This window comes from Bos grunniens, chromosome 8 (assembly GCF_055505025.1).
Source record: "Bos grunniens cultivar Pamir isolate PY7600 chromosome 8, Bosgru_T2T1.0, whole genome shotgun sequence".
Lineage (NCBI taxonomy): Eukaryota > Metazoa > Chordata > Mammalia > Artiodactyla > Bovidae > Bos > Bos grunniens.
The window spans coordinates 85,342,459-85,363,821 of NC_141172.1; the positions used below are offsets into that span (position 1 = coordinate 85,342,459).

A 21,363-nucleotide genomic window follows, 5' to 3' on the forward strand; every position below is an offset into this window, starting at 1 on the left:
CCTGGGATTGCCATTTCCTTCTCCAATGCATGAAAGTGAAAAGTGAAAGTGAAGTCACTCAGTCGTGTCCGACTCTTCAAGAGCCCATGGACTACAGCCTACCAGACTCTTCCGTCCATGGGATTTTCCAGGCAAGAGTACTGGAGTGGGTTGCCATTGCCTTCTCCGCTTGGGAATTGAGTAATATCTAAATAAATGTCTATCTTTGGGTTAAGGAACTAAGAATACTCCTGTGTGGCCTTTGTTAAGGCCAAGATTTCTAGGCTGACTAACCACAAGGGTCTCAAGGGGATAACAAACCTTTGCTCTTTCTGTCACCTTATACCCATTCCAGAATCACTTTAATTTTTACATGAGTTTTGAAGAGCAAAGTGTCTATTTTTTAGATTGCAAAATAACATCTTCCCCCAATTTTTCCATTTTGTACTCTTGGTTTGAACCTGAATTATGGCTTCAATATGTTGCCTCAGAGAAGACTTATTTTACAAAGTGACTATAGTTTTAGAAGCTGCATACTCAAGTTACTGCAGGTCCATGAACTGACCTCCCTGTACATCTGACCTGGAAGAATATTATCACTCTTCCTCTGTCATCGTTTCCGACTCTTCTTTCACATCTTCTGCCCCAGCACTGTTCTGTTTTGTAAGCTTTCCCTGTTTTCAGCTATGAATCATATCTGTCTGATTACCTTAGTGTGGAGTGAATGGACACCCTACGGAATATTTGTATTTTAAATCTTAAGTTTAACTGTAGGATGAAAGACAGTGATACTTGCAAAAACCTATTTATAGTATGTTTGAATAAGAATAAGGGGGCTAGATTTCTTGTGGCAAGTGGGATGGAGCGGGGAACAATTCCACAGCCCTTCTAAAATCTTAACCTTTAGGTACGAATACCTTTACCAGCCCAAGGAGGCTTGACCCCTATGACCATACAAGAAAGGGATGAAGCAAAATGTATAAGGGATCCAACAGCAGCACGGACACTTACCTTAAACATACGAGGCATTTCCTTTCTCTTCGCAGGAACAAAATCCGAGGGCCAGACTGAACTGACAGAAAACGCTCCATCCCTGAAGGAAAAGCAAGACTCTGGCAGTGAGTAGAATCGCCTGAAAGTGAGTAAAATGATACATAAACATAATCCTCAAACTTAATTTCCCTAACTTTTAACATTCTTTTTTGTAGGAACTGACAGTGATCAAAATATTATAACAGCAGTTCTCAGCCAGTTACATATTATCAGAAAACCCAAGTTAACTCTGGGCTGTTCATGGAGGAGTCAACCCCCTGTGACTCTCTGTTCACAGGGAACTAAGAAAGGAGCACATGTCTGACTGCAAAGCCACTGGCCCTACAATAAGGGCCATATGCCCACAGATCAGCTTGCTTGTGTATTTTGTCAGTGTTACTGAGATACACTTGGCATGTAATCAACTGCACATATTTAAAGTGGACAGTTAGATAAGTTTTGATTTATGTGAGACCATCACCACAGTGGAGATAATGAATGTGCCCACCACCCGCAAGTTTCTTGGAACAGCTGTGTAACCCTTACCCCTCTCCCTCCTTAGAACTCTTCCTCACTCCCCCACTGATCTGCTTCCTGTCACTCTAGATTAATTTGCATTTTCTAGCACCTTATAGAAATGGAAAGGTACACTATATATTCTTTTTGTCTGACTTTTTCTTAGCATAATAATTTTGAGATGCATTAGTGTTGCTGCATGGATGAATACTTCATTTCTATTTATTGATGAATAATATTTCATTGTATGGATATGCCACAGTGTATCCATTCACCCATTAATGAACATTTGGCTTATTTCAAGTTTGGGGTGTTTTAAATAAAGGTGTTATGAATGTTCATGTCTGTCTTTGTGGACATATGTGTTCTCTTAGGGAAATACCTAGGAGTAGAATGACTAGATTATATATTCAGTTCAGTTTAGTCGCTCATGTGTCCAATTCTTTGCGACCCCATGGACTGCAGCACGCCAGGCCTCCTGTCATCACCAACTCCCAGAGTTTATTCGAACTCATGTTGATTGAGTCAGTGATGCCATCCAACCATCTCATCCTCTGTCATCCCCTTCTCCTCTCGCCTTCAATCTTTCCTAGTATCAGGGTCTTTTCAAATGAGTCAGTTCTTTGCATTAGGTTGCCAAAGTATCAGAGTTTCAGCTTCAACATCAGTCCTTTCAATGAATATTCAGGACTGATTTCCTTTAGGATGGACTGGTTGGGTTTTCTTGCAGTCCGAGGGACTCTCAAGAGTCTTCTCCAACACCACAGTTCAAAAGCATCAATTCTTTGGCGCTCAGCTTTCTTTATAGTCCAACTCTCACATCCATACATGACTACTGGAAAAACCATAGCCTTGATTAGACGGACCTTTGTTGGCAAAGTAACGTTTCTGCTTTTTAATATGCTGTCTAGGTTGGTCATAATTTTTCTTCCAAGGAGTAGGTGTCTTTTTATTTCATGGCTGAAGTCACCATCTGCAGTGATTTTGGAGCCCCCCGAAATAAAGTCTGTCACTGTTTCCAGTATTTCTCCATCTATTTGCCATGAAGTGATGGGACCAGACGCCATGATCTTTGTTTTCTAAATGTTGAGCTTTAAGCCAACTTTTTCACTCTCCTCTTTTATATATTAAGCGTGCGTTTAACTTTTTAAATATTTTTCAAAGTGATTATATGATTTACAAAGCAATGTATGAGAGATTTAGGTCTTCCACATCTAGGTCCTCCAATACTTGAAATAGTCTTTAATTTTAGCTTTTCTTATGGATGTAGAGTGATATCTCATGGTTGTTTTATTTGAATTCCCACTGGAAAAGACCCTAATGCTGGGAAGGATTGGGGGCGGAGGAGAAGAGGATGATAGAGGATGAGATGGCTGAATGGCATCACCGACTTGATGCACATGAGTTTGGGTGAACTCTGGGAGGTGGTGATGGACAGGGAGGCCTGGCGTGCTGTGATTCATGGGGTCACAAAGAGTTGGACACAACTGAGCAACTAAACTGAACTGAACTGAATAATTAACGACATTGAACATCTGTTAATGTGCTTATTTGACATATGTATCATCTTCTCTATTGAAGTATCTTTCCAAATTCTTTGCCCTTTTTTTAAATTGAGCTATTTTCTTATTATTGAGTTTAAAGAACATTTTTATATATTGGTATGTAAGTTCTTTTTCAGATATTTGATTTGCCACCAGTCCACAGTTTCTATTAATTCTCTTAACAGAGTATTTCAAAGAGCAGAAGTTCTAAATTTTGATGAAGTTCAATTTATCAATTTTTAAATTGTACCTATTGTGCTTTGATGTTATATCTAAAAATTACTTGTCTTATACAAGATCAGGCTTTCTCCTAAGTTTACTTCTAGGTACATTACAGCTTTAGGTTTTACATTTAGTTCTATGGTATATTTTGAGTTAATTTTTATACATTGCAAAAAGTATAGATCAAAGTTGATTTTTAAATATATGGATATCTAAAGTTCCAGTACCTCATGAGAAACGCTGGACTGGAAGAAACACAAGCTAGAATCAAGATTGCCGGGAGAAATATCAATAACCTCAGATATGCAGATGACACCACCCTTATGGCAGAAAGTGAAGAGGAACTAAAAAGCCTCTTGATGAAAGTGAAAGTGGAGAGTGAAAAAGTTGGCTTAAAGCTCAACATTCAGAAAACTAAGATCATGGCATCCGGTCTCATCACTTCATGGGAAATAGATGAGGAAACAGTGGAAACAGTGTCAAAGTTTATTTTTTTGGCCTCCAAAATCACTGCAGATGGTGACTGCAGCAATGAACTAAAAAGAGGCTTACTCCTCGGAAGGAAAGTTATGACCAACCTTGACACCATATTAAAAAGCAGAAACATTACTTTGCCAACAAAGGTCCATCTAGTCAAGGCTACTGTTTTTCCAGTAGTCATGTATGGATGTGAGAGTTGGACTGTGAAGAAGGCTGAACCCTGAAAACTGATGCTTTTGAACTGTGGTATTGGAGAAGACTCTTGAGAGTGCCTTGGACTGCAAGGAGATCCAACCAGTCCATTCTGAAGGAGATCAGCCTGGGATTTCTTTGGAAGGAATGATGGTAAAGCTGAAACTCCAGTACTTTGGCCACCTCATGCGAAGAGTTGACTCACTGGAAAAGACTCTGATGCTGGGAGGGATTGGGGGCAGGAGGAGAAGGGGACGACAGAGGATGAGATGGCTGGATGGCATCACTGACTTGATGGATGTGAGTCTGAGTGAACTCCAGGAGTTGGTGATGGACAGGGAGGCCTGGTGTGCTGCAATTCATGGGGTCTCAAAGAGTCGGACATGACTGAGCAACTGAACTGAACTGAACTGAAAGTTCCATACCATTTGTTGGTAGCTATTGTAAGATGTTGAAAATACTGTACATATTAAAGTAGCAGAATAGAAAATATAGAAATATATTTACATATATTTGAAGAAAGTAGGGAAAACCACTAGACCATTCAGGTATGACCTAATCAAATCCCTTATGATTATACCGTGGAAGTGGCAAATAGATTTAAGGGACTAGATCTGATAGAGTGCCTGATGAACTATGGACTGAGGTTTGTGACATTGTACAGGAGACAGGGATCAAGACCATTCCCATGGAAAAGAAATGCAAAAAAGCAAAATGGCTGTCTGGGGAGGCCTTACAAATAGCTGTGAAAAGAAGAGAAGTGAAAAGCAAAGGAGAAAAGGAAAGATACAAGCATCTGAATGCAGAGTTCCAAAGAATAGCAAGGAGAGATAAGAAAGACTTCCTTAGCAATTAATGCAAAGAAATAGAGGAGAACAACAGAATGGGAAAGACTAGAGATCTCTTCAAGAAAGTTAGAGATACCAGGGGAACATTTCATGCAAAGATGGGCTCAATAAAGGACAGAAATGGTATGGACCTAACAGAAGCAGAAGATATTAAGAAGAGGTGGCAAGAATACACAGAAGAACTGTACAAAAAAGATCTTCACGACCAAGATAATCACGATGGTGTGATCACTGACCTAGAGCCAGACATCCTGGAATGTGAAGTCGAGTGGGCCTTAGAAAGCATTACTATGAACAAAGCTAGTGGAGGTGATGCAATTCCAGTTGAGCTCTTTCAAATCCTGAAAGATGATGCTGTGAAAGTGCTGCACTCAATATGCCAACACATTTGGAAAAGTCAGCAGTGGCTACAGGACTGGAAAAGGTCAGTTTTCATTCCAATCCCAAAGAAAGGCAATGCCAAAGAATGCTCAAACTACCGCACAATTGCACTCATTTCACACGCTAGTAAAGTAATGCTCAAAATTCTCCAAGCCACGCTTCAGCATTATGTGAACCGTGAACTTCCAGATGTTCAAGCTGGTTTTAGAAAAGGCAGAGGAACCAGGGATCAAATTGCCAACATCTGCTGGATCATTGAGAAAGCAAGAGAGTTGCAGAAAAACATCTATTTCTGCTTTATTGACTATGCCAAAGCCTTTGACTGTGTGGATCACAATAAACTGTGGAAAATTCTGAAAGAGATGGGAATACCAGACCACCTGACATGCCTCTTGAGAAACCTGTATGCAGGTCAGGAAGCAACAGTTAGAACTGGACATGGAACAACAGACTAGTTCAAAATAGGAGAAGGAGTACATCAAGGCTGTATTTTGTCATCCTTCTTATTTAACTTATATGCAGAGTACATCATGAGAAACGCTGGGCTGGATGAAGCACAAGCTGGATCAAGATTGCCGGGAGAAATATCAATAACCTCAGATATGCAGATGAAACCACCCTTATGGCAGAAAGTGAAGAGGAACTAAAAAGCCTCTTGATGAGAGTGAAAGAGGAGAGTGAGAAAGCTGGCTTAAAGCTCAACATTCAGAAAATGAAGATCATGGCATCTGGTCCCATCACTTCATGGTGATGGGAAACAGTGGAAACAGTATCAGACTTTATTTTGGGGGGCTTCAAAATCGCTGCAGATGGTGACTGCAGCCATGAAATTAAAAGACACTTACTCCTTGGAAGGAAAGTTATGACCAACCTAGATAGCATATTCAAAAGCAGAGACATTACTTTGCCAACAAAAGTCCATCTAGTCAAGGCTATTGTTTTTCCTGTGTCATGTATGGATGTGAGAGTTGGACTGTGAAGAAGGCTGAGTGCCGAAGAATTGATGCTTTTGAACTGTGATGTTGGAGAAGACTCTTGACAGTCCCTTAGACTGCAAGGAGATCCAACCAGTCCATTCTGAAGGAGATCAGCCTGGGATTTCTTTGGAAGGAATGATGCTAAAGCTGAAACTCCAGTACTTTGGCCACCTCATGTGAAAAGTTGACTCACTGGAAAAGACTCTGATGCTGGGAAGGATTGGGGGCAGGAGGAGAAGGGGACGACAGAGGATGAGATGGCTGGATGGCATCACTGACTTGATGGACGTGAGTCTGAGTGAACTCCGGGAGTTGGTGATGGACAGGGAGGCTTGGCGTGCTGTGATTCATGGGGTCGCAAAGAGTCGGACATGACTGAGTGACTGAACTGAACTAATAGAGACACGCTGGGCTGGAAGAAGCTCACGCTGGAATCAAGATTGCCAGGAGAAATATCAATAACATCAGATACGCAGATGACACCACCCTTATGGCAGAAAGTGAAGAAGAACTAAAAGGCCTCTTGATGAAAGTGAAAGAGGAGAGTGAAAATGTTGGCTTAAAGCTCAATATTCAGAAAACTAAGATCATGGCATCTGGTCTCATCACTTCATGAGTTTGGGTGAACGCCAGGAGTTGGTGATGGACAGGGAGGCCTGGCGTGCTGTAATTCATGGGGTCTCAAAGAGTCGGACATGACTGAGCCACTGAGCTGAACTGAACTGAATGGAGACACAGGTGTAGAAAATGGACTTGTGGACACAGTGGGGACAGAGTGGGATGAATGGAGAAGTAGTGTCAACATATGTACACTATTGTGTGTAACATAGGTAACCGGTGAGAAGTTGCTATGTAACACAGGAAGCCCAGTCTGGAGCTCTATGACAACCTAGAGGGGTGGGATTGGCGGGGGCAGGGAAGAAGGAGGCTCAAGAGGGAAGGTATATATGTATAATTATGGTTGATTTATGTCGTCATACAGCAACACAACTTTGTTAAGTAATTTTCCTCCAATTAAAAAATAAATTAAAAAATAATGTAATAAATCATGGGAGTTAAGGGAAAAACAACAATGATCTCAAGAGACCCAAAAAACCATCTGCCAATATCCAACAACACCTTTCCAGATAAAAAGACTCAACAAACCAGGAAGAGAAGACCAGTTTCTCGATCTGACAGAGGGCATCAGCCATGAAAAATGAAGTACTGATACATGCTCCATGGGTGAGTCTTGAAAAATTATGCTTAGTGAAAGAAGCCAGTTACAAAATTCCACATATTTTATGATTTCATCTATATAAAAATTTAAAATAGGCAAATCCATAGAGACAGAAACAGGTTAATGGTTGTCAGGGGCTGGGGGCAGTGGTGAATGTAGAGTGACTGCTAATTAATAAGGGTTTTTTTTTTTTTTTTTTGATGTGATGAAAATCTGAAATTAGGTTATGGTGATGGTTTACAAGCTTGTGATATACTAAAAACCAGTGGATTCCACATTTTTAAATAGTGAATTTTATAATACATAAATAATATCTCAATGTAAAGAACTTTTGGTTTTGAGGTTGTATTTCCTTTCCTGCTATACACATGTGCTGTTCTGTGCTAAATCACTTCAGTCATGTCTGACTCTTTGTGACCCAGTGGACTATAGCCCACCAGGCTCCTCTGTTCATGGGATTCCCCAGGTAAGAATACTGGAGTGGGTTGCCATGCCCTCCTCCAGGGGATCTTCCTGACCCAGGGATCGAACTCGCAGCTCCTGCATTGCAGGCAGATTCTTTACTGCCGAGCTAACAGAGAAGCCCCGCTATAAACACATGCAAACATAATAAGAAAATAAACTTCTGACTAAAAAAAAAACCCAAAAAACTCTTACAAATATTACACAGTTATAATCCACATCTAAGAGGTAATGATGCAAACTTTAGGAAAAATCATTTTTAAAGTCCTCATGGAAATGGTGAAAATTGGGAACTTAAGTTGTGACAACACTACTTAAAAGAATATCAGAAACCATTTTTATTCAAGATCTTGTTTTGATAAAAAAAACATTCTCCCTTTCAAAGCTTACCTCATGTCAATTACTTGACTCACTACAACATTGGGTTTTGAGTCTTCTTCATTCATATCAAATAGGAAGAGTTTGAAGTCACAAACTATGGCCAATGCCCTCTGCCATCCTTTTTTCATGCCTGCTTTCTTTGGAATCTTTAGTTTTTATTTTTCAAGAAACAAATAAAAGCAATCCAAGCTGAAACATCAAACACTACACAATTATTACATATAAAATTAAAACAATACAAATGTGTTATAAACCTATCATGTTTCTTGTTAAAAGATTGGAACCCAACGACATAACATGATTGAGATTTAAAAGCAAGGCAATTCTTTTAATTACTGAATAATTCATGCATGTGAAAAATATATTAATACTATTTCAATTAGCACAAGCAATTCATTCAAATAACAGTCATAGCTTTGCCTCTAAGGTAACATTAAATTCAAACTTGGTAACTCCAAAATCACCTCAGATTTTAAATATTTCTCAGGAAGATTTTTTTCACTTTTAATCTCATAAGTTATTATTGCTGACTGGAAGTCAAAGTTACATCATCAGGACAGATTTTAGCATTTGTTCATTGTAAGGTAATGTCTAAACAGAAAACTTTGGGAAATTTGAAAATACGTATTGGGGGCAGCTACACTTAGTTTTGAAACCATATTCTTAAGATGCACAAAATATTTTCAATTTAATATAATTAATATTGTATAACGTATCGTAAATACTTCTGACAAATACTGTACATGCATTTTGAAAAGTGATTAATAAACTCTTTAAGAGTTCATGGGAACCCAGAACATTGCCACTTACCCAGACATGGCCTTCATAGACTGTTCCCAAGCCTTTCTGTGGGTCTAGACAGAAGGCACCTTTCTTCTGATGAAAAGGCACGGGACAAGCTCTTGGAGCTTTTTCTACACAGGCTGTGTGACATGAGAACCCACATGCTTTTTGAAGGAAATAGAGAGATGTGATTGTAGGGGGTAAAATGGGTTGACTCCCTCAACCCCCACTGCAATTCTGCCTACTCTATCCTAGAGATCAAAATGCTAAAAACTACCTGCCCCAGACTCCCTTGGAACTAAGTTTTGGACCTGACGTAAATTCTGCAGGTAAGATAACCTTCTGTGAGACTCTGAATTGAGTCAAGCCAGGAGAGCTACAAAACTCAGCACATCAATTTACTGGCTTGGATAGTGACAGGGAGTGACAGCTGCAGGAATGGCTTCTGATTTGATGGAAGCTCTCTTAACTCCGCAGCAGCAGGGTGTTTCTTGCTACTGGCAGAAGTTGCAGGTTTTAAGGGCTGCAGCAGTAGTGGCAGCTTCTGGACTCACCATCTTCTTATGACACTGGTGGGAGCTGTTCCAGGCTCAGCAGAGACTGAGTGATGCTGGCAGCAGGAAATGCTCTGGGAGCTCAGCTCAGAAGCTGCCTCTGCTGCTCTAGGAGGATTGCATGGGCACATAATTCCCCCTGTAAAGTCCTACTTTGTTTAATATGCTGGGATGTATTTATGGTTAAGGCATCTCTGATTGTCATAGTGCTGAGGACAAGAAAGCTGTCCTACTCCACACCATGTGTTCCTGAGTGGGCACTCGAGAGACTGGCTATTAATAGAGTCTTTTCCCTAGGATGAGGTATGAAGTGTCTGTGCGGCATTGTGATATGCTGCTGCTGCTGCTGCTAAGTTGCTTCAGTCGTGTCCAACTCTATGCGACCCCATAGACGGCAGCCCACCAGGCTCCCCGGTCCCTGCGATTCTCCAGGCAAGAACACTGGAGTGGGTTGCCATTTCCTTCTCCAATGCAGGAAAGTGAAAAGTGAAAGTGAAGTCGCTCAGTCATGTCTGACTCTTAGCGACCCCATGGACTGCAGCCTACCAGGCTCCTCCATCCATGGGATTTTTCCACTGTGATATACTGTTTGATATTTCCAAAACTATATTTCTTTCTTTCAATGATGTCATAATAAATTCAATGAGTAAAATAAAAGGATTACAACTCAAGGCTAGCATTCTATTTTCCTGTCACATAAGCTGGTGAATGTGGTCCTCACACTCTACTATTGCTATAAAGAACAAAATTTATCTAAACACATTTTCCTAATAACTGTGGCCCTGTCTGAAGACTACATAGCACACCTCTCTGGGGTGCTTTCACGTGGGCTGTGAGGGTATGAGGCTCTTTGGAGCTGCACAGTGCAGATGTCTCTTCAGAAGCCCCCATATGAAATAGATTCAGAGGGATTTTTAGTAAAGCGATCAGTTCACTGTCATGCTTTCACAATTCAAAGAGAACGAAATTTCTGATTGAATGCTTGCGTTCCTTCATAAATGATATATCAAAATCGTAATCCCCTCGTGATGGTATTTGGAGATGGGGTCCGTGAGAGGACATGGGAGTGGAGCCCTCGAGAATGGGATCAGCGCCGTTACAAAAGAGACCGCACAGAGCTCCTTGGCTCCTCCACCCGTTGAAGACACAGCAAGCAGGCAGCTGTCTGCAGCCTGCAAGAAGGCCTCCCCAGAACTGGGGCCATAATGACATTCTGATTTGAGACTTCCAGCCAGTGAGGAACATATGACTGTGTTTGGAAGTCACCCAGTCTCTGTACTTTGTTATGGCGCTGAGTTGGCTAAAACACTTAGATACAAGGATTATGAGTCTGACTCCATGTATCCCTTCCTCAGATCTCACCGTCACAGGTGCAGCCTTGTCTTATCAAACCCACCATCAGAGACGTGCACTGGTGACATTTGGTGGGAGCAGTAAAGGATGTGAGGAAAAACCGGTGGGCCTTATGCTGTAAAACAAAGAGACCAAATGCACACTGATGGTTAAGTAACTTTGAATAGGTGATTCTGGTGATTCCTTCAACCCCTCCTGCCCCAAAGAAAAGCAGCTTTCCCCTTTTCACCAGCATTTAAGATTCTTGCCCCTAAGTACTTCATAATTGGAAAATTCTGATTTAAAAAAATACCAAGAAGAGAAAGGGGGTGTGGAGGAGGAGGAGAAGAAGAAAGAGAACTATTTAAGTGGTGACCAAATGTACATTGTTACTACTTGGAAGTAGTAGCAATAAAGCCTGACTTCTATTTGAGCTGATATGCTCTGAACATTTAAAAAATTCTAGATTGACAAATTCTTCAAATCATTCCTTTATAACAAATGGAGTCAAATTGCCTATGTACACATATTTTTATCGGGGAGGGGTAGCAAAAATAATATGGTTTTTAAAACCTTCTTTAGAAGAAAGAATAATCTCAAAATTTTATCTCTATAGCAAATTATGTGTTTCATTTTCTACTATCAATAAAAAAGAATGTGCTCCAGGAAATGGAACACTTCTATTAAGTTAAGCAAGACCTATTATACCTTCAAGACAGAAGGCACCCTGAAATTTCTCACTGAAACCTCAATACCTAAAACTGTAGATGTTTTCACAGAATTATCAAGTTGACAACCCACTATAGATTTTCCATTTCTGTATCATATCTTTTTGACCTGAAATTATCGTCATAAAATAGCAATATGTATAACAAAATTATAACAAAAGCTGGCCTTCCTAAACACTAGTTGGCCAGTTTTCTCACCTTCCTTGTGTATATTTCCCAATCTGTGAGGGGACAGACTTGCACTCCCTACCATGTGCCATGGGTAGTGTGTGTACAGGGGCTACTTGCTCTTTCTCAGATGATGAATTTATTCCTCTCTTCAGCACTGCAAGTCACCCCTGCTTCCTGAAGAATCTGGTATCTCTAGTTCCTGAATCCTTCTAGGTGTGCAAAATCTTAATTATCTTGTGACTTAGTAAGACCTTTCTAAACCCTTGACATTCAGATTTTTCAGCCATCCTAACCTCTCACTCAGGTTCTTCCATCTTCCAAAATTACATTGGCTTATTTTTCTACTTTTTCTCTCTCTTTGGTTGGGTTAGTAAGTTTCATTAGAAAGCAAAAAAAAAAAAAAAAAAAGAAAAGTATGCATTTTTAAATCTGCTATGTTTAACCAGAAGTTTCTAAGGAAAATAAGAAGGAAGGAAGGAAGGGAAAAGAAGGTAAGGTAAGGGGTAGGTTAGAGACCAAAACCAACTTGTCATTTTTCAAAGACTTGCTAAATTTATAACTAAATCAAGTACCTTAGTTGGAAAGAAGATTCTGCTATGACATTCCTTTCTCTTTATTGTTGGTGTGTGGACGGGAAGGTGAGCAGAATCTGTGATCTGAAACAAAGAGACAAAAATAAAGATAGGTAAGTCACCCGTATCACCAAAATTATAAGAATTAAATTATTTCTCAAGTAAAGTAAAAGAATTATATTTGCTATACAAAAAGACAGTAAAAATAAAATTCTCACAGGGCAATATATATATTTTAAGTAATTTAAATCTATGCTTTTAGTTTCTATAAAAATATACTTATTTCATATACTTTATTTCAATTTGGCTATTTTAAAATGTGTGTCATACATGTAGACTATACTAAAGAAGAATTTTATTTTTTGGCTGAGCCCTGCAGCATGTGGAACTCCGTCTAGCAGGTACTGAACATATGACAACTGCAGTGGAAGCATGGAGTCTTAACCACTGGGCCATCTGGGAAGTCCAAAAGAAAAATAGTAATCCTAAAAATATTTGAAAGATAATTTTAGCAAGTAGATATATGATCAGAATCTTCAAAAGATTTTTGAACTACTAATTTTTTAAATGTAGAAGTAATTTATTATTTAAATTCTGTAGAAATATACTAAAACAATTATAGAGGGTTCAGCAAGATTATGTGAATACTAATAATCTAAAAATAGGTTCAGATAATTTAGATTACGTATCTTAAACAGACTTCAAAGTCATATAAAATATAGCTATCTATGTGATTGGAAAAGGTAAGTTTTCATTCCAATCCCAAAGAAAGGTAAAGCCAAGGAATGCTCAAACTACTGCACAATTGCACTCATCTCAAACACTAGTAAAGTAATGCTCAAAATTCTACAAGCCAGGCTTCAGCAATACGTGAACTGTGAACTTCCAGATGTTCAAGCTGGTTTTAGAAAAGGAAGAGGAACCAGAGATCAAATTGCCAACATCCTCTGGATCATTGAAAAAGCAAGAGAGTTCCAGAAAAACATCTATTTCTGCTTTATTGACTATGCCAAAGCCTTTGACTGTGTGGATCACAATAAACTGTGGAAAGTTCTGAAAGAGATGCGAATACCAGACCACCTGATCTTCCTCCTGAGAAACCTGTATGCAGGTCAGGAAGCCATAGTTAGAACTGGACATGGAACAACAGGCTGGTTCCAAATAGGAAAAGGAGTACGTCAAGGCTGTATATTGTCGCCTTGCTTATTTAACTTATATGCAGAGTACATCATGAGAAACGCTGGGCTGGAGGAAGCACAAGCTGGAATCAAGATTTCCAGGAGAAATATCAATAACCTCAGATATGCAGATGACACCACCCTTATGGCAGAAAGTGTAGAGGAACTAAAGAGCCTCTTGATGAAAGTGAAAGAGGAGAGTGAAAAAGTTGGCTTCAAGCTCAACATTCAGAAAACTAAGATCATGGCATCTGGTCCCATCACTTCATGGCAAATAGATGGGGAAACAGTGGAAAAAGTGAGAGACTTTTTTGGCCTCCAAAATCACTGCAGATGGTGACTGCAGCGATGAACTAAAAAGACACTTACTCCTTGGAAGGAAAGTTATAACCAACCTTGACACCATATTAAAAAGCAGAAACATTACTTTGCCAACAAAGGTCCATCTAGTCAAGGCTATTGTTTTTCCAGTAGTCATGTATGGATGTGAGAGTTGGACTGTGAAGAAAGCTGAGCACCGAAGAACTGATGCTTTGCAACTGTGGTGTTGGAGAAGACTCTTAAGAGTCTCTTGGACAGCAAGGAGATCCAACCAGTCCATCCTAAAGGAAATCAGTCCTGAATATTCATTGGAAGGACTGAGGATGAAGCTGAAATTTCAATAATTTGGCCACCTGATATGAAGAGCTGACTCATTGGAAAAGACTCTGATGCTCAGAGGGATTGGGGGCAGGAGGAAAAGGGGACGACAGAGGATGAGATGCCTGGATGGCATCACTGACTCGACGGATGTGAGTTAGAGTGAACTCCGGGAGATGGTGATGGACAGGGAGGCCTGGAGTGCTGGGATTCATGGGGTCGCAAAGAGTCGGACACAACTGAGCGACTGAACTGAACTGAATGTTCCATTGTCTTCATGTACCACAGTTTATTTATCCAGACACCTACATGAACCAGATAATCATGATGGTGTGATCACCAACCTAGAGCCAGACATCCTGGAATGCAAAGTCAAGTGGGCCTTAGGAAGCATCACTATGAACAAAGCTAATGGAGGTGATGGAATTCCAGTTGAGCTATTTCAAATCCTAAAAGATGATGCTGTGAAAGTGCTACACTCAATATGCCAGCAAATTTGGAAAACTCAGCAGTGGGTACAGGACTGGAAAATGTCAGTTTTCATTCCAATCCCAAAGAAAAGTAATGCCAAAAAATGCACAACTACCACACAATTGCACTCATCTCACACTCTAGCACGGAGAAGGCAATGGCACCCCACAGCAGTACCCTTGCCTGGAAAATCCCATGGACGGAAGAGCCTGGTGGGCTACAGTCAGTGGGGTCGCTAAGAGTCAGACACGACTGAGACTTCACTTTCACTTTTCACTTTCATGCATTGGAGAAGGAAATGGCAGCCACTCCAGTGTTCTTGCCTGGAGAATCCCAGGGACAGGGGAGCCTGGTGGGCTGCCGTCTACAGGGTCGCAAAGAGTCAGACACAACTGAAGAGACTTAGCAGCTGCAGCAGCAGCACATGCGAGCAAAGTAATGCTCAAAATTTCCAAGCCAGGCTTCAACAGTACATGAACCATAAACTTCCAGATGTTCGAGCTGGTTTTAGAAAAGGCAGAGGAACCAGAGATCAAATTGCCAACATCCGTTGTATTATAAAAACAACAACAACAACAAGAGAGTTCTAGAAAAATATCTACTTCTGCATTATTGACTATGCCACAGCCTTTGACTGTGTGGGTCACAACAAACTGTGGAAAATTCTTAAAGAGATGGGAAAACCAGACCACCTGATCTGCCTCTTGAGAAATCTATATGCTGGTCAGGAAGCAACAGTTTGAACTGGACATGGACAGCAATTAGTTCCAAATAGGGAAAGGAGTATATCAAGGCTGTATATTGTCACCCTTCTTATTTAACTTATATGCAGAGTACATCATGTGAAATGCTGGGCTGGATTAAGCACAAGCTGGAATCAAGATTGCCGGGAAAAATATCAATAACCTCAGATATGCAGAAGACACCACTCTTATGGGAGAAAGTGAAGCTGAACTACAGAACTTCTTGATGAAGGTGAAAGAGGAGAGTGAAAAAATTGGCTTAAAACTCAACATTCAGAAAACTAAGATCATGGCATCTGGTGCTGTCAGTTCAGTTCAGTCGCTCAGTCATGTCTGACTCTTTGCGACCCCATGAATCACAGCACGCCAGACCTCCCTGTCCATCACCAACTCCCGGAGTTCACTCAGACTCACATCCATCGAGTCAGTGATGCCATCCAGCCATCTCATCCTCTGTTGTCCGCTTCTCCTCCTGCCCCCAATCCCTCCCAGCATCAGGGTGTTTTCCAATGAGTCAACTCTTTGCATGAGGTGGCCAAAGTACTGGAGTTTCAGCTTCAGCATCAGTCCTTCCAATGAACACCCAGGACTGATCTCCTTTAGGATGGACTAGTTGCATTTCCTTGCAGTTCAAGGGACTCTCAAGTCTACTCCAACACCACAGTTCAAAAGCATCAATTCTTCAGTGCTCAGCTTTCTTCACAGTCCAACTCTCACATCCATATATGACTACTGGAAAAACCATAGCCTTGACTAGACAGACCTTTTGTTGGCAAATTAATGTCTCTGCTTTTTAATATGCTATCTAGGTTGGTCATAACTTTCCTTCCAAGGAGTAAGCATCTTTTAATTTCATGGCTGCAATCACCATCTGCAGTGATTTTGGAGCTCAAAAAAATAAAGTTTGACACTGTTCCCACAGTTTCCCATCTATTTGCCATGAAGTGATGGGACCAGATGCCATGATCTTCATTTTCTGAATGTTGAGCTTTAAGCCAACTTGTGCACTCTCCTCTTTCACTTTCATCAAGAGGCTTTTTAATTCCTCTTCACTTTCTGCCATAAGGGTGGTGTCATCTGCATATCTGAGGTTATTGATATTTCTCCCAGCAATCTTGATTCCAGCTTGAGCTTCTTCCAGTCCAGCGTTTCTCATGATGTACTCTGCATATAAGTTAAATAAGCAGGATGACAATATACAGCCTTGACATACTCCTTTTCTTATTTGGAACCAACCTTTTGTTCCATGTTCAGTTCTAACTGTTGCTTTCTAACCTGCATATAGGTTTCTCAAGAGGCAGGTCAGGTGGTCTGGTATTTGCATCTCTTTCAGAATTTTCCACAGTTTATTGTGATCCACACAGTCAAAGGCTTTGACATAGTCAATAATGCAGAAATAGATGTTTTTCTGGAATTCTCTTGCTTTTTCGATGATCCAGAGGATGTTGGCAATTTGATCTCTGATTCCTCTGCCTTTTCTAAAACCAGCTTGAACATCTGGAAGTTCATGGTTCACGTATTGATGAGGCCTGGCTTGGAGAATTTTGAGCATTACTTTACTAGCATGTGAGATGAGTGCAATTGTGTGATAGTTTGAATATTCTTTGAGATTGCCTTTCTTTGGGATTGGAATGAAAACTGACCTTTTCCAGTCCTGTGGCCACTGCTGACTTTTCCAAATTTGGTGGCATATTGAGTGCAGCACTTTTACAGCATCACCTTCCAGGATTTGAAATAGCTCAGCTGGAATTCCACCACCTCCACTAGATTTGTTCATAGTGATGCTTTCTAAGACTCACTTGACTTCACATTCCAGGATGTCTGGCTCTAGGTGAGTGATCACACCATCGTGATTATCTTGGTTGTGAAGATCTTTTTTGTACAGTTCTTCTGTGTATTCTTGCCACTTTTTCTTAATATCTTCTGCTTCTGTTAGGTCCATACCATTTCTGTCCTTTATCGAGCCCATCTTTGTATGAAATGTTCCCTTGGTATCTCTAATTTTCTTGAAGAGATCTCTTGTCTTTCCCTTTCTGTTGTTTTCCTCTATTTCTTTGCATTGATCACTGAGGAAGGCTTTATTATCTCTCCTTGCTATTCTTTGGAACTCTGCATTCAGATGCTTATATCTTCCCTTTTCTTCTTTGCTTTTTGCTTCTCTTTTATTCACAGCTATTTGTAAGGCTTCACCAGACAGCCATTTTGCTTTTTTCATTTCTTTTCCATGGGGATGGTCTTGATCCCTGTCTCCTGTACAATGTCACAAACCTCTGTCCATAGTTCATCAGGCACTCTGTCTATCAGATCTAGTCCCTTAAATCTATTTCTCATTTCCACTGTATAATCATAAGGGCCATCATGGTCAAGAAAAGAGTCCGAAATGCAGTACTTGGATGCAATCTCAAAAACGACAGAATGATATCTGTTCATTTCCAAGGCAAACCACTCAATATCACAGTAATCCAAGCCTATGCCTCAACCAGTAACGCTGAAGAAGCTGAAGTTGAACGGTTCTATGAAGACCTACAAGACCTTTCAGAACTAATACCCCCAAAAGATGTCCTTTTCATTATAGGGGACTGGAATGCAAAAGTAGGAAGTCAAGAAACACCTGGATAACAGGCAAATTTGGCCATGGAGTATGGCATGAAGAAGAGCAAAGGCTAATAGAATTTTGCTAAGAGAACACACTGGTCATAGCAAACACCCTCTTCCAACAACACAAGAGAAGACTCTACACATGGACATCACCAGATGGTCAATGTGTAGAATGAATGAATCATATGAATGAATGAATGAATGAATCAATGAAATCATATTGATTATATTCTTTGCAGCCAAAGATGGAGAAGCTTTATACAGTCAGCAAAAACAAGACCAGGAGCTGACTGTGGCTCAGATCATGAACTCCTTATTGCCAAATTCAGACTTAAATTGAAGAAAGTGGGGAAAACCACTAGACCATTCAGGTATGATCTAAATCAAATCCCTTAAGATTATACAGAGGAAGTGGGAAATAGATTTAAGGGACTAGATCTGATAGATAGAGTGCCTGATGAACTGGTCCTGTCACTTCACGGCAAATAGATGGGGAAACAGTGGAAACAGTTGCTGACTTTATTTTGGGGGCTCCAAAATCACTGCAGATGGTGACTGCAGCAATGAAATTAAAAGACGCTTGCTCCTTGGAAGAAAAGTTATGACCAAACTTGACACCATATTAAAAAGCAGAGACATTACTTTGCCAACAGAGGTCCCTCTAGTCAAAGCTATGATTTTCCAGTAGTCATGTATGGATGTGAGAGTTGGACCATAAAGGCTGAGCATTGAAGAATTGAGGCTTTTGAATTGTGGTATTGGAGAAGACTCTTAAGAGTCTCTTTACTGCAAGGAAATCCAACCAGTCCATCCTAAAAGAAATCAGTCCTGAATATTCACTGGAAGGACTGATGCTGAAGCTGAAACTCCAATACTTTGGCCACCTAATATGAAGAGCTGACTCGTTTGAAAGGACCCTGATGCTAGGGAAAGACCGAGGGCAGGAGGAGAAGCAGACAACAGAGGATGAGATGGTTGGATGGCATTACCAACTCAATGGACATGAGTTTGAGTAAACTCCAGGAGTTGGCGATGGACCGGGAGGCCTGGCATGCTGCAAGTTCATGGGGTCGCAGAGTCGGACAAGACTGAGCGACTGATCTGAACTGAACTGAAGAAGGTTGCTTCCAAGCTTGGGCAGTTATAAATAAAGTTTCTAAATATATCCATGTACAGCATTTTGTGTGGAGATAAGTTTTCATTTCATTTGAATAATATCAAGGTACATGATTCCAGGACTGTATTGAAAGTGTTTAATTTTGTAAGAAATGGCTAAACTGTCTTCCAAAGTAGCTGAACCATTTTGCATTTGCACCAGCAATGAGTGAGAGTTCCTATTGCTCTACATTTTGCCAGCACTTGATGTTGTCCGTGTCCCAGATTTTGATGTGTAGAGGTATTGCATCGTTTTAACTTGCATTTTCTGATGACATATATATGGACATCTTTTCCTGTACTTATTTGCAATCTATGTATCTTCTTTTTATTGAGGTCTCTGTTTAGTCTTTGACCCATTTTTAATCAAGTTTTTTGTTTTCTTACGAGTTTTTTCTTGAGTTTTAGCAGTTTTTGTATATTTTGGATGACAGGTTTTTTTTTTTATCATATTTATCTTTTGCAAATATTTTCTCCCTGTCTGTGGCTAGTCTTCTTAGTCTCTTTTACAGAGCAAAAGTTTTTAATTTTAATGAAGTGCAACTTATCAAAAATTTATTTTGTGGCTCTTGCTTTTGATTTTATATTTAAGAAGTCATTATCTAATGCAAGGTTGCTGAGACTTTCACCTATGTTGCAGTTTTGCATTTTAAATGTAGGCTTATGATCCATTTTGAATTAATTTTTTGAAGAGTGTGAGGTCTGTGTCTAAGGTTTATATTTTTTGCATGTGAAAGTTCAGTTCTTCAAGCAGTTCTTCAAGAAGAGACTATCTTTGTTCCTCTGTATGGTTCTGGGGATTTTATTATATTTCATTGGTCTATTTGTCCATTCTTTTGCCTTAAAAACAATTGAAATTCTGACACACACTATAACATGGATGAAATATGAAGATACTATGCCAAGTGAAATTAGCCAGACAAAAAGGGGAAAATATTATATGACTCTACTTATATAAAATATATAGAATAGGAAAATTCATAGAGATGCAAAGTAGATGAGAGTTTACCAGGGATGGAGGGGAAAGGAAATGTCAAGTTATGGTTTAATGAAGATAAAACTTCTGTTTGTGGAGATGGAAAATTTTGAGAAATAAATAATGTAATAGTTACCATTTGCAGAACACTGTGAAAGTAATTTATTCCACTGAACTCTACACTTAAAAATGAATAAACGGAATATTTTATGTTATGCCAATTTTGTTGTTGTTGTTCACTAAGTTGTGTCCAACTCATTTGTGACCCCATGGACTGTAGCCTGCCAAGCTTCTCTATCCATGGGACTTCCCAGGCAAAAATACCAGAGCGGGTTGCCATTTCCTTCTCCAGGAGATCTTTTAGACCCAGAGATTGAACTCATGTCTCCTGAATTGGCAGGCAAATTCTTTACCACTGAGCCACCTGGGAAGCCCTTATGTATATTTTCAGTTCAGTTGCTCAGTCGTGTCCAACTCTGCAACCCCATGGACTGCAGCCCGCCAGGCTTCCCTGTCCATCACCAACTCCCAGAGCTTGCTCAAGCTCACGTCCATTGAGTCAGTGATGCCATCCAACCATCTCATCATCTGTAGCCCCTTTCTCTTCCTGCCTTCAATCTTTCCCAGCATCAGGTTCTTTTCCAATGAGTCAGGTCTTTGCATCAGGTGGCCAAAGTATTGGAGCTTCAGCTTCAGCATCAGTCCTTCCAATGAATATTCAGGACTGATTTACTTTAAGCTTGACTGGTTTGATCTCCTTGCAGTCTAACGGACTTGCAAGAGTCTTCTTGAACACCACAGTTCAAAAGCATGTATATTTTACAACCAAATAAGTAAGTAAATAACTAAATAAAGCTGATAAGTGATAGAAGTGACATTACAAATTATTAGGAGTTGATAGATTAGTCAATGAATTCGGCCTGGGACAAGTAACTATCATGGTATCATGGTGGCAAAAGTCAGATTCCTACTTCAGAACAAACAAAGATATAATTTCCTGTTGATTTAAGGACCTAAATGCAAAAAGCAAAACTTTAAATCTTTTTGGCACTTTGAGGACAGAAGAATACGGTAGAAATGGAATTCTTAGAAAACCATTAAAAACCTCAAGCAGTAAAAGGAGATATATTTTACTAATAGAATGAAAAACCTCTACATGACAAAATGAAAGCAATATTAGATATCACTTCATACCCATCAGAATTACAAAATTTCAACGGTCTAGTATTG

The 21,363-nt window shown here is 40.0% G+C and overlaps 1 protein-coding gene across 1 annotated transcript in view; it reads right to left on the reverse strand.

Annotated features, from left to right (window-relative positions):
• The window catches only part of LOC147367609 (serine/threonine-protein kinase MRCK alpha-like), a 66,620-nt gene that overhangs the window by 16,035 nt on the left and 29,222 nt on the right, over positions 1-21,363 (reverse strand). The window contains exons 7-11 of the mRNA XM_086315658.1: positions 12,374-12,457; positions 10,933-11,038; positions 9,044-9,180; positions 8,243-8,379; positions 991-1,111 (exon numbers count right to left, since the gene is read on the reverse strand). Of these exons, the coding sequence (XP_086171784.1) occupies positions 991-1,111; positions 8,243-8,379; positions 9,044-9,180; positions 10,933-11,038; positions 12,374-12,457 (585 nt within the window). The remainder of the gene's footprint in view (positions 1-990; positions 1,112-8,242; positions 8,380-9,043; positions 9,181-10,932; positions 11,039-12,373; positions 12,458-21,363) is intronic.